Here is a 25,467-nt window from a genome sequence, read left to right on the forward strand (position 1 = left end):
TTGTCCATCATTGTCGTTCATTGCCGTCGTCGCCGTCGTTATCGTTCTCTACTACAATCGTCCTTATCCAAGTATCGGTGCCAGTGATTGCCAGGGAGAACCGCGAAGCTTGTGACGAGGGCGGCTGGATCAGGTCGGGACTGGAGCTGAGGCTTGAAGGCTAGCGAGGGATGCCAGCCTAATGATGTGGCGGTCCTAGACCTGCTAGACCCAGGCCGGGACCGAAACATTGGAATCGACATCTGGCTGTAATGATTGAAGCCGTCGACGGTTGCACGACGGCGATGAAAGACAACGCAGACCGAAGTTACTGGTCGGGAGGAAGGTGTTTAGGTGGCGCTTGTCCTTCTCTCGGCCCGGAGCCTCGCTAGCTTAATCGCGAATGCGATCTGGGAACTCGGAGTTTCAAGCACTCGAAAACGACGAATCCACGGGCAGTTTGCGAGCTGTAAGAAGTCTTGGCGTTTGGGATAGGTGAGGAGCCAAACATTTGCTTCCGAAATCCGTAGTGCAAAGCAGAGTACTCTGGCGAAGGTCTTGGCACGGCGGCAACCTCTTGACCAAGGGAGAGCTGTAGAGTGTGCATTGGGCCGGATCCAGGCACAGGGGATGCTCACATCATCATGGTGATGGCGGTGGTTGTCACGGGACGAAGGCGGAGTTAATCGCGGTAGTGAGATGTGACGGTGATGACTTGGTGTTCCGCCGGTGTTGGCAGCCATGGTGGTGGTGTGTGGTGCCTGTGCCGGGTCGGACCTGGTCGGAGCCCAGCAGCTAGGATGTAGCTCTCTAGCGTACGTCTGTCGACTGTCACCGTCGAGCACCGTTTCGATGCCGTATCATTTGCATCACGCCGGGCTCAGTTGTGGCCGGGGAAGGGAGAAATGCACTCGATATCGCCGCGAGCTCCTGGGCGGAGACAAGGGAGAAAGAAACCGAAGAGACCAAAAAAGGATGTGCAGACAGGCGCGACAAATCGTCAGAAACAGTGCCGGAACATTAGACAGATGATTGGTAAGAGGTTGATTGATTGTCCTTTGTCTAGCGCCTGCCATGTCGAGAGAGTGTGAGAGTCGTGTGTGTGTGTATGAGTGTGTGTGTGTGTGGTGTGGAGGCCGAGGAGAGCGTACTGGTGTGCGTCTGGCGTGCGGCATCCCTTGGGCTACTTCGAAGCCAGGTACCGACCAGAGCCAAAGGCTGCAGGCTGAAAGGGGCGCCGGGAGCGTGGGATGGCGAAGAATGTGTAGATATGTCGACGCCGTGATACCGTGACCTGGGGTGTTGGGTGCTGGAATGGAAGAATGGGCTCCGAGATGCAGAGATGGCAGATGTGCCGATGCCGATTGCGACGGGGATGCGGATGAACAAGGAGGAAACGTGGTCAACGGGCGGGTGGAATGGGCGATTGTGGGCTGTGTTCTGCGTGTCACCGATGGCACCTGGACTCCATGACTCCCTGAGAATCTGCAGCACGGCGGCGAGACATGATGGAGGGAGAGAAGAAGAGACATGAGGTGCGCTTGCAAAGAAGTGTGACTGCGAGTGCAACACCACAGGGAAGGCAGAGACAGCGAATTCCTTCCTTCCACATTCCTTATTTGGCAGGGAAGGGAAGATGTGAGGCAGGCAGGCGTAGGCCGTGGCTTCCTTCAGCCGTGACTTCCTCAACCCACCTCCCGTCAAACATCCGGCAACGGCAATGGCGCCTTGCGATGCTCCTGCTCCTCTTCCCAGGGAGGTGGTCAGCTCCTTCCTTCTTTCAATATCAGACATGGAAGCCTCAGGAACGCCAGGCACGAGGCAGGGAGGCGAGGAAGGACCTCACCTCACTATCCTCTCATGAGGTAGGTACCTTAGACGCGGAAAGTACACTCTGGTCTCGAATTTTCTTCATCCCGCGTCCATCTACAAGACACAATATCAGATGCACTTATTGTTGCACCAGAGACTCATGATGCCCTCGGTTAGTCAGGGCCAGCCGATATTCATCAAGATGCTTCCGCGCTCAGTCGTCCATCGTTATGCGACTCGGCGAAAATGTCTTTACGCAAAACGGAAGCCACGGAAGGAGACGGACGTAGGGTCAAGGTCCAGGTCCATGTCTGGGTTCGTGTTTGGGTCAAAGTCCAGGTGGACGCAGCAATTAAGCTCACCTCGGCCGGCTATCAATCTGGCACCCGCGTGGTTCATGCTCTCTCTCATTCCCGTTCGGCGTCCCGCAGGTCGGGCGAGGTAAGGTTCCTCGAGCTAAGGGTCAAGGAAAGGCACCTTAAGGTAATGGCAGATGGAGGCAGGCAGTGGCCCGTGTTCCAGGTGTTCCGAGCCGTTTGGAGCCGGTGCCGGCCCCAGTTCGTCAACTTGACGTGGTTTCCTCTTTGAATAGAGTGCACCCGGTCGCATGAGGGCGCGTATCTTGGTACGGGCATTTTCTATCAAACGGGCAGCTCGCCGATCCCAGGTCCAGGTCGGGCCCTGCCATAATTATGGACGGAGACGGGACTGGACCGGCGGCGCCTCGATTGCGGGGTGGATTCGTCGCTTGGCGGGTTGACGGCGGCGCACAGGCCCCTTCCTGTTCCTAGCCGTCCACGTCCTCCAGCACCAGTCTCCGCCCGTGTGGTGATCCAGGTCGTGAGTGGCTTTTTATAGAAGGGAACCCCCCGTGGCCCCCCTGGCGCAGAAGAGAGCGAAAAAAAAAGGTCGTTACCTACCTTAGGTTGATGGTTGACAGGGACAGGGACGGGGACGGGGGCTCACAGACGCCAGCAGCTGGCCTGGTCTACGGATACGCAGTACGAATACCTACTCAGGTGCCGTTGGGTGCGGCGCAAGCAAGGTACCTGGGCGAGGTACCTCAACGGTGTGTCCCTGGGTGCCTTGACATGTACCTGGCCTAAGCCGCGCTAGCAGATGCTCCCAGCTGCGAAAAAGACGACCGTGAACCTGTGAGAGTGCGCCCAACCCCTCGCATGATGCAGCGAAAAAAGAGGGGCGGGGCAATGGAGGGGGTTGAGGAGGGGGAGGGGGAGGGGCATGGGAGGAAGAGGGAAAAAAAGAAAAAGGTACCTCGGCGGTGGAGGAGGGGCAGAGGGGTACCTGCCTCTGTCTGCCTGCCTCAACCTGGGCTCCTGCCTCTGGTCTGCATCTGCAAAATGCAGTGCAGTGCAGACGTGGAGCGTGCAGTCTGTTGCTACCTTTTTCTTAGATTGTCGCCGACCACTCTATTTCTCCCTCCTCCTCTCTGTGTTCTCTGTGTGTCTTTTTCAGGAAAGCACACAGATAGGTATGGATGGAAAAGGCAAGGATGTCGTTGTCGTTGTCGTTGTCGTCGTCGTGCTGTCCGTCTGCCGTACCTGCCGTGCCTGCTCCACTCTGCCTGCCTTACTTAAGGTAGGTACACACTTAGTATTGCGGGCATTGTTCACCGTGCCTTCCACGAACGTTGCTTTCTGCGCTGACTGCTTGCTGCAGCCAGGAAGCCACAGAAAACTAGCAAGTGCCTGCCTGCCTCAAGTAAGGTGCTTCCTGCTGCTGTTGCTGCTGCTTCTTGCGCTTCCTGTTCTTTGCAGAATTCGGAGGAAGGGACTGAGTACCTTAGGTACCTACCTACCTGCCTACCAACCTGGGACGGGATGTTGTTGAGGCAGGTGCGGAACCTGCGGCTTCCCCTCGCGCCTGTCATTTGATAGACCTAAGATGAACTCTGCCCGAGATGGAAAGAAGAAGCAGAAGGTTCCCGATGTCGTCGTATTTGCCCGGTCCTCGCTCGTGTGCTTATCGCCGTCGCCGTCGCCTCCCCGATGCCGTCTCCGCCGGTCATGTCGGATGTCTTTGGGCCCCCCTCCTCTCCTCTGCTGTCGTCGCCAGTGCACGTCAACTCCATGGAAGGTTCCTCGTCACCACCAACACCACCATCACTGCACAGCCAACACCCCTCCCGTCCCTCGCCTGGACACCGACCACCACCACCGTCCTGGCTGCCGTCGTCGCCGACACGCACGCTCACCACCACCTTCTCGATGTTTTCCTAGCACGGATGTCCATGGAAACAGCTCCCAGTGACACTTCAGCTGCCGTCATCGCCCCTCCATCTTCCGTCGCTCGCGCCCACTTTGCTTCCTCAAGCAAACAGCTTCAAGACAGCCATCCCCAGGGACCGACCCAGGGACCCAGGGATCTAGCTACGCAGGCTCCGTGGCACCGAATGCATCCTGCCGAGTTCTCTCTGCGTCCGTATCCGTCCAACTCTGTCTTTTGTCTCCGCCTGCTGCTCAGTGCTGCTACCCCTGCGGAGGGTCGCAAGTCAAGTCAGGGCAGCAAGACAAGGCGCCAGCGACGGCACGAGACAGACAAGGAAAAGCCAGCCAGCGAACGAAGGGCAAGGTTCCTGGCGGGCTTGGCTTGCCCAAACTGAAAGTTGCAAAGTCACTGCCAACAGGTTACTGGCAGTCAGTCGTCGGCCCTGGCCCTGTCTGGCTGTCTGTATCTGTCACTCTGTGTCTGCCCTACTGCACTACATCTGGATCCATGGCCTTTTTGACCGAAACCCACTGCCACCTTGCGCAGAGTGACAGACAGATGGAAACCACCGCACCAACAATATCCGCCGTCAGCAACAAGCATCAGCATGCGACTCTGCTCGAAGTCAAGTCAACCCACCAGAAGCCTCCATCGCATCCTCGGGTGCCCGGCCAGTCACAGTCACAGAACGCCTGTTCCCCATTTAACCACCACCGCCTTTGACTTTGACCTCGTCAACCTCGACCGTCCACCCCCAGCCTTCTGCCAATCGCCGTCCGTCCCTCGACCTTTCATCCCGTGTGCCTGGCTATACTCGAACCCACGGACGGCCATTAATCCAGGAGTCAGAACATCACATCTCCTGGACCTGAGATACATCCTGGCCGGACCTGATCCAGTCAGCCCAGCCCAGAATCGGTACCTTACGTCTGGCCCTGGCCGCCCTGGCCGCCCTGTCACCTTCGCCAACCACCCCCCCTGGCCCCGGCTTTGGAGTCACCACGTTCTCCTCCTCCTCCTCGCAGACGCCTCGTCGCTTGCTGTGCCCGCTAGCCAGCCAGCCAGCCAACCCACCAGGCAAGGTACTTTACGGCGGCGCTGGATGGATACGGTCTGCGCTACGGATGCCTTCGACGCTGTCCACCACCACCACCACCGCCAACCGACACCACCGCCTCTTCCGTTTTCCACGAGTCCGTCAGAAAGCCGCCGACTGCGTCGACAGCTTCCCTCTGCCCTCGGTTTCCCGCTCACGGACCGCAAGCACTCCCATTTCCCACCATCCCGAACATTATCGCCTCCCGTCCGTCGTCAGTCCGTCTCAGTCTGCGAGCCCCCCAACCGCCCGGCTGACTGGGATTCCACAATCAAACCGTCCGACTTTGATGGTGCAGGAGTGTACTCCGTACCGTCTGTACCCCTTCCCCTTGTACCTCCCGCCAATCGACTCCACCGACACCACTACCGCCGCCAGCTCCTGGTTCTGACCCTGACCCTGGCGCCTGGCCCTGACTGTGGCCCTGGACCTGGCCTGCCCGCCCGCCCTTGTGTCCACCCAAGGCCGTCTCGTACCGCCTGCCCTTCTGCTCGCTTTGAGTGCCATTAACGGCCATCGTCAACTACTTACCAATCCTCCCTCGCACCTCGCAGCCGACGCTTTTCCTCTTTCTTTCCCTCTCCAGGTCCTCGACATTCGTCCACCTTTCCGTCTTCTATCGGAGCCGACCTCTTTGAGCTCTCTTGACCGGCAGATCATACATCGGCCCAGCAACAACCACAACGGTTCTGAATACCTACCTGAATACCTTCCCCACAACTCTACGTTCAGCGCTCCGCCGCCTTGCGCTCGGCATTCAACCGATCATCGGTCAGCAAGCGCAACAAACGCACTGAAAACCGGCAACTCTCGAAATCGCAGAACCAGGAACGGAACAGACGCAAAGCGTTTTGTGCATCTTCGCCTCCTCCTGCTCCTGAAATCGAGCTCCTCCAGAAGGCCGGGAACCCGTCACCTCGGATCTTGGTTGGCATTGGAACGGACTGCATTGGCTCTGCGATAGCCCACAGACGCTCCCACCCAAATTCGCCGACCTGGTGCGCCGGATCCCCCCAATACGCACCCCCCTCAGAGGAGGCTGGTTGGCTGGCTACTCCAACCTACCCAGAACAGACTCCGCCCAGCTCTCGACACTACGTACCGCTAGACGTGAACGAACGCAAGCAGGCGCAAAGCCAGAGGCAGGGGGAAGAAAAGTCAGCGAAGAACCGCTGGGAACCACTTTGCTGCAGCCAGCAGGGTCAGATCAGGGCACGTCTTTCATCATCGACCATTCATCGCCACACTCCCCTGGCAGTCCTTTTCTAGAGCCGCCTGCCCCTCGCCCTACCAACTTGTCTCTCTCCTCTTCGTCCTCCACTCAACCACGCTACCTTTACCGAGCGTACCGTAAAGAGTACTCATACCGGCCTTACACCTTGTCCAGCAAACCAAACCACCCCACCCAGGCCCAGGATTCATTATCGACTCGCCGTCGCATTTCTACCACAACTCGTCCACCTTTACCTCTTCACCTTTGCGGTTCACGACATCTTTGTGTGTCGCTCCTCGAACCTAAGCTGTCGTCAGCACCGCCCACAGTTTGGAAGAAGAACCCCTCGCTTCCGGAGATACCTGAATGACTTGATATAACCTTTTTCATTCTCTTTTTTTTTTTTCCTCCTTCTCCCCCTCACCTCCGCCCTCCAGCCTTCTCCGCCCGCACAACTTCGGCTGAAATAACCCTCAACCACGCCTCCGCAGGCTCTTCTCTCCGCACGCTGCGTATTCGAGTAGTCTCCTAGCCTCGCAAGCTTGCGTGCACACTTATTTGACGGTTGCGATATCCCACCGAATCGCCGCCCATACTGCTTGCTCACGCAGGCTCCTCAATACACATCATGGCTGCCGCATTCAGACCAGTAAATTCGCCGCTTCCCGCTGAAGCCAAGGCTGACGACAAAATGACGACGTCGCCCACTACCCCGAGACCCAGCACCGCACCGCACCCCCAGACGCCGCAGACTATTCCAGAGGAGGTGAAGACGCCAACGAAGGCCACCTTTGGCAGTGGCAGCGGCGGGTTGGCATCACAAAAGCCGCTGCCTAGCTCACCATTTCCGCAGGCTGTCCAGGTCCCCGAGAGTGCCGAAAAGGTCAAGACACCCACGAGAGCAAACTCGCAGCATTCAAGGAAATCAAGAGACTCCGAGGACGTCGACATGGACGAGTCAGATGGCGAGGCTGGCGAGGATGGCGCAGGGTCAGACGATGACAGCGTCAATGCCGACGGTACTAGGTCCAGCAAGAAGAAGAAGTCGCAGCGATTTTACTGCACCGACTATCCACCCTGCAACCTGAGCTTCACGAGAAGCGAGCATTTGGCGAGACACATTCGGTACCGAGAATAACCCCACCCTCTAGTTGCACTAGTCGCTGATCGATCTACTTAGGAAACACACTGGCGAGAGACCATTCCAGTGCCACTGTTCGCGACGGTTCTCCCGGCTTGACAACCTGCGACAACACGCACAGACGGTGCACGTTAACGAGGACATCCCGATCGACTCCCTGGCAGCCACCGGCGCGCGATTCCAAAGGCAAATGCGCACCGAGCGCGTACGTCAGCAAGGTGGCAGAGCCCGCTCGTCAACAGCCGGCAGTGCATCTGGCCCGGTAAGAGGACACTCCAAGTCCCTGTCGACATCCAGCATCGCCAGCGTCGGCTCCATCGGCCCTGCTTTTGGTGGTGTGAGGGACGATCTTCGCAGACGGCCCCCTCCCCTGGTCATGGCTACCGATCCCCGGTCTCGACTTTCCCTTGAGTCGTACCGAAGCGATGGTCCTTACGGCTACCGCCCTGTGTCGCCGACCGAGTATGGCACGCCAACTTCCGCAACGTTTTCGACGACTGGGCAAAGCAGTCCGCGATGGTCTGGTATTGCATCTCCTACCACCTCCCACTCTCGTTCCCAGAGTATGTACTCTTCGGGTTCTAGGACTCCAGGACGTCGTCTCAGCGTTCCCTCGGGTGCAAACCCCTTCCAGTCGCCTCACGGAGGACCGGTCAACCGGGTTATGTACGGCGGCCCCGTGAACGCCTCCAACAACGGTGCCTACTCCCCGGCCGCAAGCAGCCATCTGGCCTCTCCCACAACACCGACTTCGGGCTGGTCTGGCCGACGGGACTCGACATCATCCAATGCCGATGAAGCCTGGCGCCGTCGCACCTGGCACCCTGATACCAGGAATTTCAACACGAACACCAGCCACCTCAGCAACGTCTTGACGCCCGGCCAGATCCAGCCAAACCCGGCACCGCCCATCGCCAATGTGACAAATCAACAGCAGACCCTGCGACTGCCTGGTATTGAGTCCTTTGACCCGCTGCCATCCCGACAGATTTCGCCGCCGAGACGCATTCCGTCTCCGATGATGGTTGATGAAGCCGCCCACCCGCCGGCGCTTCTTCCGGGATCCGATGCGGCTGCCGATGGCCGAAGGAACGTCGCACAGTGGGACATGGGGCTTCATCGAGGCCTCACGAGACTGGACATCACCAACACGACGCCGCCTCGCGATAGCGCCGGTGCGTGGGCGAATGAGGTGAACCAGGCGGTACAGGCACAGGCAGAGCAAGTGCGGCTGAACCCACCGACTGTGCGGTTTGAAGTTGAACCGCCGTCATACTCTAACTCGAGCGCGTTCACTCGCAACCACCATCACACCATGTCGATGCCTTCAATCGCATCCAGAGAGACAAAGCGACATGGTTGGTACCATGGACCCACCAACAGCCACGTTCATGGCCCTCGACCCGAGGCACCTATCCATGAGCCCCGTGGTCCGCACGTCAACAGAATGATCCACCCCAACATGAACCATTTCACTGGCTTCCCTGCCAGGCAGGCCGAGCCGCAGCCACCCCAGCAGCAGCAGCCGGGCGCCGATCGGACTGGCAACCCCGATCCCCTGAGGCGTCTGGAGGCGTTGGTTGCCGTCGCCACCAGCGAAGGCACAACCGCCGCGGCCTACTAGGCCGGCCAACTATCATATATCACGAATCTCTTACCGTTCTCCACGGCATGGTTTACATACGCTACGACTGATGACTTTTTCATATCTACATGTCGGCAAGGAGCATCGAACACCCTGCACGATATACGGTCGCTTTTCACTCATGATATCCCGTTTTACCGGTCGGTGGGCAATTTGCATCTTTTTCTCCGTTGGCGTTGTTACATAGCGTTGCTTTGGTATGTTTTCGTTGGGGCGTCGCCGCCCGCATCTCTTAGCTCACCCCGTTTCTGTCGCTTATTTCTGTTATGGTCTATCTTGTTATCTGGACTTTTGTCCGCTTTCTGTCTTGTTTCGGGGCCGGTTGCGAATGTTTCTCAGTTTTACAGTTTCATCTAGAGCTATCTGTTTGGCCTTTTCTTGATTCCCCGTAACGCTTGCTCACGATCAATGAGATACCCACTCATTATGGGATGCTGAGGTGGTGGATAGTAATATGTCGCTCTTCTGGCGGTTGGAGTCGGGCATCTCATGTCCGCCTGCGAGCCTGGCTGGGCTGGGAACTGGAAGGATGGACAGGTGGGCTAGATACCCGAGCTTGGTTTTCCTCTAGTTTGCGAGACCAGGATGATGCTCAAGATTCTTTTTATTTGGTGGTTGATGGATGGTTCCGAGGCCATCGCATGAGGGCGGCATACATCTGTCTGTAGGGCGTACAATTGGCAGGAATAACGACGCATATGCTTTGAAATGGTTCCATTTAACACATGCTTCTGTGACTGTTGACTACTGCGTGCCGTCATAGTACTAATCGGGAGATTGATTTGCTTGTGATCCAAGGGTTCTGCTAGGCTTGAAGAAGATGGCCAGAGGTCTGCCAGCCTTTATGCATGATGATGTTGGCGTCGGCGGTAGTGGTTTGTTCTGGAACCAATCAGGGAAGGTCTGGTCTGGCGATCCTAGAGATTGTCGCGGGGTTAGGGCGCTAGATTAGCTGACGCCCCGGCTGCAACTGGTGGCGGATGAGGGGTCCACGGGTGTTATCCGGCTTGCTGGGAACGCCGATCGGCGTGGTTCCACCCCCCGCCCGCCGCGCCGTTTGTGGGGCCTTTCGGGGTTCAAGTGTTGGTCTGGGGTTTGGGCCGAGAGCGCCGGGGACGGGGGAGGGCAACGGAAGGGGGTTTTTGGAGGTGTAAGCGCTATGTTTCAGGAAGCGCTTTTGGTGCTGGGATGATGCAGACTGTGATGGGATATGCGGGCTGGTGAGGAATGCGTCGCTGATGTGAGATGTCGCGGGGGGTGGGAAGGCGGTGAGGATTGTGCTGGCGGACTAGATATTCCAAGAATTAGGTCAACATGTCTGGATAATTCCTCGAATCCATTCTTTTCTATCGCTGACTTGGATTGTTCAATTTTGGTGTTTCCGCAACAATGGACATATCTCGAAGATTCGCTGCCCTTCTCATATCCCTCCTCACCCTCTCCCTCCCCTCGACCGCAGCTGATGCTGGCATCTCACAATGCCACCCCACCAAATTCACATTCCCCCCTCTCCCCGGCGCAGTCCACGTCCGTACCACCGCCGCCGTCGTGCGGAACTATACCGGACACGCGGGCTGGATGCCCGACGCCGCCGTCTCCGTTCCCCTGTCCGGCGTAGCGCCGTTCTGCAACGTCACAGTCTCGTACGCGCACCCGGGGTATGACTTTGTGGTGAGTGTGCACGTCTGGCTCCCTCTGGAACGGCAGGCGTGGAACGGGAGGTTGCTGGGCGTTGGAGGGGGCGGTTTCGTGGCGGGGGATGTTGATGGGGATTTTATGGCTGCTGGGGTGCAGGAAGGGTATGCTGTTGCGGCGACGGATGGGGGACATTGGAAGGGGACACCGGTCAGAGAGTGGGCGCTGAAGGGGAGGGGGAATTTGGATTGGGATAGGTTTGTGGAGTTTGCGTATCGTGGGGTGGGCGAGATGGGAGACGTTGGGGGTGAGATTGTGAGGGAGTTTTATGGGCAGAGAGAGGGATGGAGGTATTTTGCTGGGTGTTCGACGGGGGGACGGCAGGGAGTTGTGCTGGCGGCGAGGGATGAGGGGGAGTGGGATGGTGTGTTGAGTATGTGTCCCGCGGTGGATTTTCCTGCTGTTGTGAGCGAGATGATGGGGCCGCAGGTTGTGATGGCGGAGATGGGTTGGTGGCCGGGCGAGTGCGAGGTGAGGGAGGTCGTGAGGGGGGTGGTTGAGGGGTGTGATGCCGCGGATGGTGTTGTGGATGGGATTATTGGAAGGTTGGGGGAGTGCGAGGTTGATTTCGAGGCGTTGGAGGGACGGGGGTTTGAGTGTGGTGATGAGAAGGGACGGGTTGACGGGCGGACGGTGGAGGTTCTGCGGAGGGTGATGAGGGGGTTGGAGGATGAGGAGGGGAGGGTTATGGAGGGCGGTTATGGGTATGTTCCTGGGGCGCCGCTGGTGGGATTGCTTGGGTTGATGAATGTGAGGTGTGATGGCGATGGGGGGTGTCAAGGGGAGCCGTTTGAGGTTGCGGAAGACTGGATTAAGTACTTCGTCAAGAAGGATCCCGAGTTTGACGTGGGGAACATGACGATGGAAGAGTTTCGAGACGTGTTTAGGCAGGGCGTGGAGGAGTTCACGTCCGCGATTGGGACGTCGCACGATTTGAGGAGGTTCAGGGACCGCGGGGGGAAGATGCTGATGTGGCATGGGATGGCGGACCAGACGGTGATGGTGCTGGCGGCGAGGGCGTTTTACGAACGGGCGAGGAAGCTTGAGGAGAGCCGCGGGGTGGAGATTGAGGAATACTGGAGGTATTTCGAGGTTCCGGGGATGAACCATTGTAGTCCGCTCTACGGCGGGCCGTATCCGTGGGATGCGATGGAGAGGTTGCGGAAGTGGGTTGAGGAGGGGCTTCCGCCGCAAGATCTCGAGGCGAGAACGGTCGAGGAGCAGGACGGGAGGAGAGTGTTTGGGAAAAAGGTTAGGAGGGTTTGTATGTTTCCGAGGGAGGGCGTGTGGGATGGAAGTGAGTGGCAGTGTCTTTTGCCTGGTGAGAAGCTGGATGAGAAGAGAGAGGATCTTTGAGACGAAAAGGTTGGGTATCATGGTAATATCTATTGCACAGGTTCTAGTTTACATGGGAGAAGAACACTACTTCCACCGTCTGAATGGATGTGCCTCGGTGTTGAACACAAACTCATCAAGGCTAATCAGTCCGGGCTCGCTGAAGATGAGATAGAAGTACTTCAACGTCTCGCCCATCCAGAACGACTCCATGGAATCGCTTGCCAGCGGCTTTCCCTCCGCCGTCACATCCCACACCGCAGTGTTGGCTAGATCCGTGCTGGTCGCGTTGTCAATGGACGTGAACATGTCCCACGCGGACTCGAGAAGCGCCGCGTCGCCAGTGGTGCGGTACATCACGAACACGCTCTCAATGGCCTCAGGGCGGAGGATGTACCGCCGGTCCGGCACCTCAGAGAACCCCTTGACAAGCCTCTCGTCCTTGATGATCTGCTCGACGTCGTCCCCCTTGTCGTTGCGCTGCTTGACGTGCTTCTTCCACAGGGCCTCGTCCCACGCGCACTTTTCCTTGGACGGGCAGGGGACCATGTAGAACGTCTCGGGCATGATGCCGTGCGGGAAGACTTTGTAAGCGTAGATGCACCCGTCCACGAGCTTCCGCGCGACGTCCATTTCGGACGCGCGGCTGTAGAGCTTGCTGCCGAGAGCGAAGAGGCCGCCGAGGAAGCAGACGAGGTGCTGGCCCTGGGGCTCCAGCTCCACGCCGGAGCTGCGCGCGTGCGCCTGGCCCGCGATGAGGATGTCGTCGCTAGCCGGCGTCATGGGCCGGAAGAGGTTGTGGGTCATCATGGGCCCGACGGCATTTTCCCACATCGTGCGGTACATGTCGCTGCGGCCGCCGAGGAGGGCGGACATCTTGGGGAAGTACTCGTAGAGGGAGTCTGCCATCGCGCCGAGGGTGAAGTCGTCGCCTTCGTAGAAGATCTCCTTCTCCGGGTCGACGACCAGCGGGAACAGCCCCGGGATCTTGGTCTTATTCTGCTGCGCCTCAAAGATTTCCATAATGCGCTGCGTTGCGTCCCACCACTTCGGGTCACCAGTCAAGATGGAGAGGCGGGTAAACTCCATCGACAGTGATCCAATCTCCGCCACGAGCTCGCCGGTGGGCTTGGCTTGCTCCTTGCCGTCGATGGCTTCTTTAATCTTCCAGCGCGTGATGGGCATCCTGTTTGGCGTGTCAAAGGCCTTGTAGAGCATCTCGCCGACCTCGACGGCCTTGCGGAGGAGGCGCACGTCGCCGCTGAGGTCAAAAGCGGAGAGGAAGCCGCCCAGGTAGCGGATGGTAGTCTCAAAGACGTTGACCTCTGTCAGGTCCGTCGTCGTGAAGTTGATGATTTCGGCCGCGGCGACGGCCTTGGCGAACTCGTCCTCCATGCCCATGATCCAGAGCGTGTCGAGGGAGTCGACGAGAGTGGCGGCCCAGCCGCCGAAGGTGTTGCGGCGTGAGCCCGACACCGGGGTGAGTTCGTCGGAGAGCCATGCGTGCGCCTTGTATGAAGCCCAGGCTTTGGAGAAGGCTGCTTTTACGGTTTGTTGGCGCTCTTCGCGGACGCGGCGGTGGTCGCTTGATTCGTGGGGGAAAGTCGCCTGGACCTGGGGGAAGCGGACGGATGGTGATGTCGGGAGGGGACGGAGCGGTTGCGGGGCCGGGTTGTGCACCGTGACGGTTTTCCAAAAGTAGGAATCTGATGACTCTGTCTTCCACTTTACTGGTGTCGGGAGCCGAACTGAGGATCTGAGGTTGGGGATGCCGGTGTCTGTGTGCCAGAGAAGGAGGAGGATAATGGAGACCGGCAGGCCGAAGAGGACGATGCCTGGCAACCGCCGCCTTGCGAGGAGCATCCTGTCTGGGAGAGTGAAGCGCAAGTAAAAGAGCGTATTAGTTCAAGACGTTCGAGGCGTGCGGCCTGGCCGGACTTCTGTCCTTATGAACCCTTCCGGCTGGTGATGTGTCGTATTTTTGGAGCAGAGAGTTGGGGGGATGTGAAGGTTGGGGGTTCCATCGGCGCTTAAGGTTCGGGGTGACGGCGAAGTTGGGGGGAAAGACGCCGGCTCGAGCTGAGGCACCCTTGCCTCATGAAGGTTGGTTTGCATCTTTGGACATGACCCCTGCGGGAGTAGCCTTGGCGGGGGATCGTCACTGGCTTGACGCGGAGGCAGTGGCATGAGACGAGGCTCGGACCCTAGTCTCTTAAGATCGTTCCTGGTCTTTGCCCGCGGAACCAACGGCTGAGTTGGTGTTGGATACATTGTCTTTTTCAGCCAAGGCCTGTTGGTGCTTGCTTAGGGGCCAGCTAGATTCGGCACCAACGACTGAAGCTAGTGCCGCTGTGCCGAGAATTGGGAGATCCGTGTACTTGTCACAAACTCTCTTTGGGCCTGTTTACGTGAGACGAACTTAGCAAACACCTGAAGGATTTGGAGGTGTCAGTCGAGGATGCAGCAAGCCCCATGCAGGGTAAGAAAGAAGAATGAATCAAGGGATCGCCTCTTCCACCCGGTCGATCGCAAACGCGCGCACCCTCCAACCGCCGACTTCATTTCGTCTACGCAGGTCAACGGTTAAGATGTCCGCTAGACTTATTCTAGTGGCCGTACCATATTCTCGGGACGGACCGCTGACTTCAATTGGTTTTCGCCTGGGTTAGCCCCATCGTGTTGACATGGATGTTGCCTTGGCCGCCCCTATCACTGTTGCAATCACATCTGCTGCGACCACTCCGTAGCACCAACGACACTTATTTTTGTTAGAATCCACTGCAGTCTTTGGGAAAGAGGATAGTATGGAGAGCTTTTCTGGCAAGAAAATGTTTGCGACTCGGGTAGTTCATCCAAGATGCGGCGGCAGGTGGTCTGAGCAATCAATCACGCAGGAGATGTGTGCAACTACAGGCACATCAAAGAGGGCCATTTGCACCAAAACCCGACGCAAGGGAAAAGATACTCATAAACTAGTGACGACGTCTTTGTGAGGACAATGGCTTTCGTATCATCGTCTCCCTCCACGTTTCCTCTTCCCAGCTTCCGCAGTTCGTGATATTTGGTCCTCCTCTAATCTCATTCTCGGCCTGTTTCCCTGATTTTGTAATTCTTCAAGATGATGTCCATCACCTGGTTATTTTTCATCCTAATGCTTTCTGGCTTATCTGTCTTCGTCAAGGCCGCCTGCTATTACCCCAACGGAAGCACTGCCCCAAACGATACGCCATGTCGAGACGATACAGCTGAGTCAATATGCTGCGGACAGGGCTACGCGTGCCTCTCTAACGGCATGTGCCAGGCAACAGGCTCAGAGCTGCAGAAGGATAGTGCCACCGAACTTGTGAGGGGATCCTGTACAGATAAACCCTGGAGAAGTTCAAGCTGCCCGCTGTTCTCTATCAACCCAGAGACGGACAACGTGGGAGGAGGAATAGGCGTTGCGAAGTGCCAGAATACCGAGCAAGAGTTGTATTATTGCATCAACGCGGTCCAAGACCAGGTCAATTGTACCGCGAAGCAGAATGTCCTGTTCTTCCAACGTAAGTTTGATTTCTGTTAGTTCATGTCGAGGTTAATTCGATCGATCCAGCAGACGCATCCTGTAGAACCTGCGATTGCAATCACAACCATCGGTGTCCACCCAACGAGCTCGTCAGAATCCTCAATAACACAAATAACAAGAATAACAACAACTCCAGAAACCAGCACATCGATACCATCATCGGTAGTAACCTCCGCTGCCACATTTGACCCGTCTCGACTATCCCGGCAGAGCCAATTGATCACGAATAGTGCCACTGAGAGCCCGACGCCCAACTCAGATAGCCAACCAGCACCGGCGAGCGACCGGTCCGTGACGATTGGTGCAGCCGTGGGCGCATCAATCGGCATCTTAGCCCTCGGGGCTTTTGGCATTTGGCTATTCTTCTTCTTGAGCCGACAAAGGCAAGCTAGAGAAAGGACTTCTGACGACGGTACTTCTTCATATACTGCCCAAAGTCCTGCGTCGCATCGAGTCTATGAGGCGTGGAGACCAACAGTGGGTTACAACCATCATCTTAGGCCCCAAGAGCTGCCGACAGGTGAGCACAACGCCAGCTGATTAATCCATAGTTTCTCTATGTATTAAAACTATAAAGGTAGAATGGCCCCTTCAGAGAATACTTGTCGATATCCGTGATACCCACACACTCATCGGCTTATTATGTTGAACTCAAATACGCCGCGAAAAGCATAGAGAGATGAATAGCTCCGACTCTAAGCGGAGAGACAACATTGCAAACTCTCTGAGCTTCGTCGGATCAATTGTAAGGTAGAAACGGTTCCATCTGCACACCTTTTCATGCACCCCTGGCCCTATCATGAAGGTCAAAGGAGCAGCTTAATGCCGGTTGTGTTGTGTGAAGACGATCTATGACCTTCTGTCTAGAGCTTCTGGTGAAAGACGCGAAGTGATGAGAGTATTGAGATAAATTGTGAAAGAAAATTGATTATAGATATTTTTACTTGACATGTTCACCGGATGTTCATAGGACTTTGTTTTTTCCTTAGCATGGCCTTTTTCAGTCCCCATGGCTGTAAAATCAGCTGCATTGCCAAGTCTCATCCTGCCCAATGGGAATGTACAATTAGAATACATGCGAATCTGGTCGTAGCAGGGCACCTCGGTTTGATCTTCGGGTATACTTATGCGGCCCGACAACAATCCCGGAGATTCCAGCTTTGAGTAAGCACCTTAATTCTCGCTTCCCGTGGCTTCTCGTCCTGCCTCTGTCTATCCTACTTAATTCCCGCATCGCGTAATCTGCTACTGTTTTGGAGCACGTAGAAGGCCCCTAGCACTTTCATCAAAAGGGCGCACTCATGATGCTGGCAGCAATTGGCCGCGTGCGCAACGTCGCAAGCTCAAGGCATTCTTCCATTATTCAGCTTTTGGCGAGGCCTGGAAAACGTTGGGCTGCCCCCAATGTCACTAAACCATCTCAATGTCGAGCCTTCAACTCCTCATCGAAACCTGCCCCTCCAGAAGGGTCGTGGGACAGTCATGTCCACATCATCGATCCCGTCAAATATCCGTTTCCCACCAGCGTCAATCCGCCGAAAGAGGCGACAATGAGCCAAGCACTCGACAACGCTGAGAAACTCGGTTTGCCGAACATGGTCTTTGTCCAGTTATCAGGGTATGGCAACGACGATACGTGGGTGCTAGAGTCCCTCAAAGGTACGGGCCCGGCGAGAGGCCGTGGTGTTGTCGCTTTCGACCCAGATCATATCGACTTTCAGACTCTCAAAGAGTGGCATGACCTTGGTGTTCGAGGTGTTCGAGTCAACCTCAGATCTTCGAAGAGTGTTCTCTCAAGAACTGAGATTCAGAACATTTTACGCAAGTACGCTGAAAAGCTCCGACCGTTGAAGACCTGGTCCATCGGATTATACGCCGACATGGAGGTCCTTGATCATGTCCAGCTCTTATTGTCCGAACTTCAGGTAAAAGTCGTCCTTGAGCACTTCGGTTCTCCGGCATTTCTGCCATTGGACCCGTCGAAGCAGCCAGGCTGGGTTTCGCTGTGTCGCATGATGGAAGACCCTAGTGTATACGTCAAAATCTCAGCACCGTATCTGTTCTCTACAGATGCGGATTTCTCTGACTTGGAGTCGCTTGCAAAGTCGCTTTTCCGCATGCGCAACGGAACGGGAGTTGTTTTCGGTTCGGACTGGCCTCATACAAAATCGCGAGGATGGGATGCGAAGCCGTTCATGGAAAAGGTGATGGAGTGGTGTGACGGGGACGAGGGGCTACGGGAAAAGCTTTTCCGAGGAAATGCGCGAGAACTATGGGACATTGAATGATGGCGTTTCAACATTTCAGTATGAGGCAAGCTAACAATGTTCTATTGTGTGCATTCATAAATGATGTTGTACATATATGCACTTAGACTCTTCAAGTTACTAGTCCAACTAAATCCATGAATGGTGTTTGTGCGGCCTTCGATAAGACCAGGCATCTACCGCTATGGAGCCGCGAAGGCGTCGTGAGTCAATGAAAGGCCATTCTCAAAAGATACCAGTGAGTTGATCTTGAATAATAAGTCCAACCTCTTTATGGTTTGTATGTCTACGCCCTCCTTGGCTTCCTGGCATAAACAACTTGCCTACAAAAGTCAGTCGGAAAATGTCTTTAGGATGCGTTTTATCCGGTATCGGGGGACCGGAGCTCGTAAGACACTGTCTGAAAAGAAGGGAGATACGAAGAGAGATAAACTTACACATTCCAGTATGCGTGAATCTTCCTATTCTTCAAGTCCATACGCGCTTCCGCACAGAGATCCAAAACCTCTTGTCGTGTCCAGCCAAGGGCGCGTGTAAACAAGCCCAGGGACAGCCCTTCTAGTGCCAAGTCGAGGTTGACGTAATGCAGCATACCAATCTCCTTGAGCGTTTTCTCTTTGGGCCATGAGTTGAGCGGCCAGGCGAACCTCTTTACAGTGACGTCAACGAAGCCGGCGGCGTGGATGGCGTCTAAATGCTTCGATGGGCTCTCGATGGAACGGCCGATGACATTGCCGGCCTCGTACATGGTTTCGTGCCAGCGCATGAGAGCCGGGGACTCGAGGAGGGTGTGGTCGATGCAGCCGATTGGAAGCACGAAACCTCCTGCCTCGAACCAGCCGCCGGGTTCCAAAGCCCTAGTAGCGTTGGTGAGCAAATGCGTTGAAGGGTCTGCAGGAACCCGCAAACTCACTCATAAATCTTATGAATGATGCTGACTGGATGAGAGAATGAACCTTCCATAGTCCGGCAAAAGATGAAATCGAAAGGTTTTGACCAGGCCCATCTCTTCTCCAGATCGTCAATCTCAAAGCTGCAATTGTTGGGTACCCTGGACAGCTTCAATGAGACCATTGCTTCAAACTTCGTGGACGTATGCAAGAGTACGCTTACCATTCTGGCTGGATCGGACTTAGGTCAACGCCAATGACCTACTTGTAGGTTAGCTAAAGGCACTGTTTACGTACCGCAGACGATTAGAACCTGTGCAGATGGGAAGGCGTCCGCTGTAACGAGCTTGTCAGTATGTTAACACTCTCGACGAAAGACATCGCAGACCCTTTAAACTAGTAATGGAGATTAGCGAGGAACTTACCGTAGTCGATGGCCCAAATACCCGTTCCAGCACCCATATCCAAGACGTTCTTGGCCGTCTTATGTGCTGGACATAGTGCTAATTCACCGTCGAGTGTGAGATTCCAGATGCGATGCTGCAACTCTGTTTTCATCAGAACATCGACTTTGAACCATGGGGCTCGGAAGCCATACCTAGACGGCTATTCTCTTCCTGATCACCTCAATCAGAATATTGGTCACGATTAGGTTCCCGAGATGGGATCACTTACATCATCGTTTGGGTAGTTGTACTCTATCAAGCATTAGCGTAGCAAACTTGTAGTGAAGCAAGTGAAGACGCACTCCCTTCACTCATGGAATGGTAAGTCCTGCCGTTCTCAAACTGGAACTTCTTGATTTCCGACTTAACAGAATACAGCGACGCTCTCTCAAAGTCCTGGAGCCCGAGCAGAGATGTTAACGACAATTTCCCCATTTTCGGTGGATGCATTCATAACACAGATTCAGCCCAAGAGAAGAATACTGACGTCTTCTACACCCAGCGCTTCGTCCACTTCAGTATCCTACGCGTGTTCACGTCAATTGCACATTTCGATATCGTTGCGCTGCGCACCTAGAGGCTTACAAAGTCAGGGTCTGGCCCATCTACGTCTTGCATGTCTGAGCCCTGCATCATCGCACGGTGTGATTGATGGATTGATCAGAGGCGCCAAATTCGTAAACGATGTGCGTGGTCTAAAAGCTCAATTTACATTGTTCAACAGTGACGCATAGCTTACTGAGCGTAAGCGGGATGAGGCGAATCAACACCACGATTAGACGTGAGGACGAACGCGCGAGAAGTAAACGAATGGTGGGGGAGAGGACTAGCGGAAACCCAAGTAATGTGGCGGCGACGACGGCTCTTAATTGCCTACACGCTGTAGGACCAGAGCAGGGTTCCAGATCCCACGCACAACTGTCCCATCTTGCGTCTCTCTCTCTTCCTTTCAACATCACCTGCCCGCAACAGATTGTATTTCTGACGTTGTACAGAGCTTAAATATGCCTACCGCAAAGCTATAAGTACTTGTTTATGGGGTTCCCGCTCAACTTGCACCAACAGCCAAGAGCCCGAACCGACGATGAATGCTTATTGGCCGGTATTTGCGGTGTCTGGGTTTTGCCCGAGCATGATAGGATGAAGACTGCTAAAAATGGGGTGACGATTGCGGCGAGGTACATCGACCTGCACTAAAGGTGAGTTTCATTGCGGCGCGTTCCAGCCGAAATGCTGCAAACGGCTGGATTTGGGCTTGACAGGCTCCACTGGCCATCGGAGGACCGCCCGTCTCCCGATAGAACCAACAGAAGAAGATCACACCGCCAGTTGGGTTGTCTGAAGAGGGGATCACACTTATGATAGAATGGGTGGAGCTTTCGCATCCCGATGAATGTGATATTCATCAACGGGTTATCTTTCCAATTTGTATGGGTCGAATTGTTCATGATGGTTCAGAACTTGCATCAACCGCTATCTTCTGTCGGCACCTTCTACCCCGATCACGGTGTACACGAGTACCGTCTCGGAGAAAGGGTCTGCCTCGGCAGCCTGACTCTGTGTTACCATGACTTCTAATCTGTTGGTCGAGTTTCGATGTGATTGTTCTGTGCGACCCGGCCCACTTTGTCTTTTTCAGCCTCAACCTGGGGAAGACGTAGGATCTTGCATGTCGACATCGGTGTAGGGCGGTGGATGTGACGGTGCGATTGCACTACCATGGACGCCACTGAAAGAATAGGCCAGGCAGCGTGGATTCAGTCAAGCCCGGAAAGAATAAGTACTCGTACATATCTATGCATATAAATATGCGGGTATTCCTTTATGCTTAATTACTGTTAATCCGTCTTTGTCAACGGGATGGGCCGCATTCCCACCGAACTCGAAAACGGCGACGCTCCGGGACTGTCACAACCGGCTTGTTCGCGCCAGATCATTGTACGTCTCCACCACGTCTTTACGGATACTTAAATCATCCACTTCCAAAAAGGGGAAACTCTCGCCGCCAGAACAGATGTGCGCGGCTTAATTTTATCACATACACGGATACTGGTCGTAGCTCGGTTGCGTCTCTTTTGATAGCCATGGGCGTCTGAATGGGGCCGATTCATCTCCCTCCGCAACTTGATTTGGAGCTTTTGAGGCTAAACTCTGCCAGCCGAGTCACCGACCCCGGGAAACCAGTCAGCGGCAGGCGAGAACGCCGACGGTCCCGCAGCGGCCCCGCGACCGTTAGTGGGATCGACGGTCGGCCAACGTGGAAACTTCGCAGATCCACAAGTTCAGGGCGGAAAGAGATGATCGTCTGCAGCCTATTTCGCCCGACGAGTCCGATCGCGAGATGAACCCGAGACATTCTCGGGCTTTTCTTTCTGTTTGTGTTTTCATGTTTGTTTGCTCACGGCAGATCGTGTGTAGCATGTCCACAACCAAAGACGGTCAAGTTTTCTTGTGCCATGGGTTTCTCACCTCCGTGGAACACGCGGTGGTATCTCCGATATCACGGACGGGGCAATGGCACTCGAGTCGGGGGAATGTTACGGGAGAACAGGGAACTGGTGCCGTCTCGTGACTTTCTTGCGGACCCGGACATGGACAGGTATGGTTGAGCCACGTTTGAGGCCTTTAACTGACCAATATGCGCTGGAAATCTTTCCGGGAAACACAACATTGCCCCTGGATTCGAGGACGAACAGCAAACATGGACAGAAAAGCGCGCATACATTGCGGCCCAAGCCAAGCTGCAATGCTGCCATCTTCACGATGATGCCATGGCTTCATACCTCGGAGCCCAAGACACGATGCATGTGTCGGCGTGGGGGCCCAAAAAGTAGACCCGCACTTCGGCTAGCTATCATGACTCGCCCCTGTCGATGGCCTCCTTTAATGGGAGGCGGACGGCCTGCAAACCCTCCGTCCTTGGCCTTAATCTGAACCGGGCCACTCAGCAGCATGGCTATGCACTCAATGTCTCAACGCAGAATCCGGGGCGGTGCTGTCATTGGCCCTGTTCGCCATGTGGCCGCGCCCTCTTTTGCTTGGAGCTGAACTTCAGCTGACAGAGACGTCAAAGGGCAAATGGGATGTCATAGCACAAGGATGGCGCCAGCAGACAGACCGTCAACCTTGCCACTGTTTCAATATCCGAGCGTTACGAGCCGTCAGAAAGCCACAGCCGAGCTTACGAAATTAAACGAAAGCTTCCATCCGAGAAAGGACGAAGTAAGGAAGAAAAGAAAAAAAGTTGGCTGTGAAGTTGCTCCGCCCAAGGCCCATGATGCATGGGCTTATCGGCCGGTAGCGAACCTGTTTCCTAATTCAGCCCTCGCTTGTGGAGCAAGGTTGCAATGCAGGCCCCGACGTGTCCAATATTTCGCGCTGATGCTCATGTCACCCACGTTGATCTGATGGGATCTCAAATGTTTGAAATATAAGACCACCCATGGGATGACAATTCTTTGGGAAGCGGGTTTTTGCTTTCTGAGCGGGTTTCCTGGAGGGTTTCGCTTTCGTTGACAACTTGCCCGTCATGGTTGGAATCACCCTTTCCCGTACCCTGGGGATTTTCTTGGGCCTCCTGGCGGCCGTCAGGGCTGAATCCGCAACATGCAGCCAAGTCTCAACCGGCACTAGCATCCAGAAGTTCCAGGGACTCGACATTGGATACACCTCAGAACAGCTGAACTACTGGTAGGTCAACACTGTTTCTGGTTTCTGATTTCTGTTTGTTCTGACGGGAGGTGGAAATAGGTCCACGGCTTGCGGTAACCTTAAACCTGGATGCATCTTGATCCCCACCAGTGCCGAAGAGGTCTCCGCCATCGTCAAGGTTTTGGGAACCAACAACGAGACTTTTGCCGTCAAGTCAGGAGGACACAACCCCAATAACTACTATGCCAGTGTGAAGGATGGCCCGCTCATCTCCACCAAGGGACTTAAGCAGGTCATCTACGACAAGGCGAGCAACACCGTTAGTGTGGGGCCTGGAAACAAATGGGAGGATGTCCACGCCGCTCTCGACGGGACCGGAGTTACAGTCGTCGGCGGCCGCATCGGAAACGTTGGCGTCGGTGGATACTTGCTTGGAGGTACGACGGAAAGTCTGAGGACATTGAACGAGGATTGATGCTGATTTTGATTTGGTTTAGGCGGACTCAGCTTCCTGAGCACTCAGTATGGTTGGGCATCAAACAACATTGTGTCGGTCGAGATGGTTCTGGCCAACGGAACGATTGTCACCGCATCGAACACGACGAACCCCGACCTTCTTGCTGCTATCAAGGGTGGCGGCAATGCGTTCGGTATCGTAACCCGATACGTGTTGCAAGCTCATCCCATCGGTCAGGTAGGGACACACTCATCAGCTGGGACTTTGGAATTGACACGGTCTGACACAACACTAGATCTGGGGCGGTAACTTGGTCTTCGGTGCCGACAAGACCGACAAGATTCTCGCAGCCATTCGCAACTTCACTGAGAACTACGACGACCCGAAGGCCGCCATCATCGCAACCTCGGAGCTTACGGTGCTGAACCTCGTCGACATCTGGATCCTGTTCCTCTTCTACGACGGCCCCGAACCCCCTGCCAACGTCTTCAAGGAGTTCCTCGACATCGGCCCGACCATCAACAGCTGCAAGACCCGATCCTACACGGACCTTCTCACATCCAACAACCAGTTCGTCCTGAAGGGTAGCGTCTACACCATCGCGACCGAGACGACCCCCCTTCCTTCCGCTGCCGACGGAGCGAAGGTCATGCGTTCGTACTACGACCACTGGTACAACACATCATCTGCGAAGGCCGGCGTCTTCGGCATGATTGCATCCATTGCCTTCCAGCCTATTCCAAAGTCCCTGCCCCGCATCGCACGCGAGAACGGTGGCGATCTCTTGGACCTCGATGACGATGTCGACAGAATCATCTTTGAGTTTGATTACTCCTACGTTTCACAGCTTGATGACGCTACGATTGACAAGACTATGGTTGACCTGTACTCCGGCATGAAGACTCGGGTGGATGGCTTCATTGCGGACGGCACCCTTCCGGACATCTACAGGCCACTGTTCATGAACGACGGCTACTTCCGACAGGACTACTGGGGGAGATTGAAGCCAGAGAAGCGAGAGCTCGCTCAAAAGGTTCGAGCGGAGGTTGACCCAACGGGCATGTTCCAGCAAAGGACTGGGGGCTTCAGATTGTGAGTTTTCCATCATGTGCAGCTGTGCGTCTCTGTGTACTGACATAATATTAGGCCTGCCTGAAGCTACAGAGAAGAGCTTGCCGATTAGTGTAAATTGTTCGATTCTTTAATGCTGGCCCTCAGGGTTCCAGCTGTGCTATCTAGCACGTACCATTTTAACGTTACTATTGTATAAATACATTGAGCAATCTGGCAGCCTGAAGTGCGTATTGAGAGTGAATATCCTCTGCATCATATGATCTGTCAATGAAGAATTGGCACAACGGCCACTATGTTCTATGTTGTAGAATATTGTAATTGGTGCGAGCTGGTTACGTCGGAGGTTGGGCTTTCTAACCATTGGCTTCGGAGAAAGGAAAAGTAAAACACGATTTTGTGGACCCCTGTTACCAAAAGGCTTTCCAGTGACTGTGAACTTTTACACTCCGTTGCGTTGACAGCGTCCACCCCCCTTTTTTTTCCCCGCTTATGCAAAAACATGAAAAAAAGCTAATTTTACGCTGTGACGCGTATTTCTCTATATCGTACGTAAAACGTATTAAAGTTATTACTAATACCTCAATTACTATTAATTACTATAGTCCTAGTAGTATTTAAATATATAACTATATAATAGAGATATAAAGTGTATATTTTATACTTCTATAGTAGTTAATCTACTTATTAAGGTATTACTAACTTAGCTAGTTATTTTATCCTTATACTATTTAATTAATAAAAGGTTTATTTTTATTATAAAAGATTAAGATAATATTTATTAAGGAATAAAAAAAGAGATTTACTATATAACTTTATATATTTACTTAATATATAGTTTATATAGTTTTAAGTAATATATAAGTATACTAAGAGGTTTAATATAGTTCTTTAGAGTAAATACTTTAGTAGTTAATAAAATTAATAACTCTCTTAATAGCTTAGTTTATTTATAATATTAAGTAAGAGTTTACT

General features: G+C 54.6%; 7 protein-coding genes across 7 annotated transcripts; 5 read left to right on the plus strand and 2 right to left on the minus strand.

The window, feature by feature from the left end:
- Positions 1-6,957: 6,957 nt before the first annotated feature.
- Positions 6,958-9,094, plus strand: dvrA (C2H2 finger domain transcription factor dvrA; the record flags this gene model as incomplete). Its single annotated transcript, XM_036639226.1, has 2 exons — positions 6,958-7,454; positions 7,510-9,094. 2 exons carry the CDS (start codon positions 6,958-6,960, stop codon positions 9,092-9,094), a joined length of 2,082 nt encoding a protein of 693 aa, XP_036495649.1.
- Positions 9,095-10,504: 1,410 nt separating this feature from the next.
- On the plus strand, positions 10,505-12,166 carry CGCS363_v007378 (putative feruloyl esterase; the record flags this gene model as incomplete). Its single annotated transcript, XM_036639227.1, has 2 exons — positions 10,505-10,786; positions 11,627-12,166. The coding sequence occupies 2 exons, from the start codon at positions 10,505-10,507 to the stop codon at positions 12,164-12,166; spliced, it is 822 nt and encodes a 273-aa protein (XP_036495642.1).
- Positions 12,167-12,232: 66 nt separating this feature from the next.
- Positions 12,233-14,008, minus strand: MAN1B1-1 (Endoplasmic reticulum mannosyl-oligosaccharide 1,2-alpha-mannosidase; the record flags this gene model as incomplete). The annotated part of the gene is made up of 1 exon (XM_036639228.1): positions 12,233-14,008. One exon carries the CDS (start codon positions 14,006-14,008, stop codon positions 12,233-12,235), a length of 1,776 nt encoding a protein of 591 aa, XP_036495641.1.
- Positions 14,009-15,437: 1,429 nt separating this feature from the next.
- Positions 15,438-16,250, plus strand: CGCS363_v007380 (uncharacterized protein; the record flags this gene model as incomplete). The annotated part of the gene is made up of 3 exons (XM_036639229.1): positions 15,438-15,687; positions 15,754-15,799; positions 15,821-16,250. 3 exons carry the CDS (start codon positions 15,438-15,440, stop codon positions 16,248-16,250), a joined length of 726 nt encoding a protein of 241 aa, XP_036496874.1.
- A 1,010-nt stretch (positions 16,251-17,260) lies between these two features.
- On the plus strand, positions 17,261-17,998 carry ligI-1 (2-pyrone-4,6-dicarbaxylate hydrolase; the record flags this gene model as incomplete). The annotated part of the gene is made up of 1 exon (XM_036639230.1): positions 17,261-17,998. The coding sequence occupies one exon, from the start codon at positions 17,261-17,263 to the stop codon at positions 17,996-17,998; it is 738 nt and encodes a 245-aa protein (XP_036496875.1).
- Positions 17,999-18,410: 412 nt separating this feature from the next.
- On the minus strand, positions 18,411-19,748 carry laeA-8 (Secondary metabolism regulator laeA; the record flags this gene model as incomplete). Its single annotated transcript, XM_036639231.1, has 8 exons — positions 18,411-18,834; positions 18,891-19,028; positions 19,091-19,128; positions 19,181-19,203; positions 19,293-19,415; positions 19,466-19,484; positions 19,543-19,565; positions 19,616-19,748. The coding sequence occupies 8 exons, from the start codon at positions 19,746-19,748 to the stop codon at positions 18,411-18,413; spliced, it is 921 nt and encodes a 306-aa protein (XP_036496876.1).
- A 3,094-nt stretch (positions 19,749-22,842) lies between these two features.
- Positions 22,843-24,577, plus strand: CGCS363_v007383 (putative FAD-linked oxidoreductase; the record flags this gene model as incomplete). Its single annotated transcript, XM_036639232.1, has 5 exons — positions 22,843-23,003; positions 23,064-23,401; positions 23,462-23,658; positions 23,717-24,513; positions 24,568-24,577. 5 exons carry the CDS (start codon positions 22,843-22,845, stop codon positions 24,575-24,577), a joined length of 1,503 nt encoding a protein of 500 aa, XP_036496877.1.
- Between the last annotated feature and the right edge of the window lie 890 nt (positions 24,578-25,467).

This window comes from Colletotrichum siamense (genome assembly GCF_013390195.1).
Source record: "Colletotrichum siamense strain Cg363 chromosome Unknown KSG_Cg363_contig04, whole genome shotgun sequence".
Taxonomy (NCBI): domain Eukaryota; kingdom Fungi; phylum Ascomycota; class Sordariomycetes; order Glomerellales; family Glomerellaceae; genus Colletotrichum; species Colletotrichum siamense.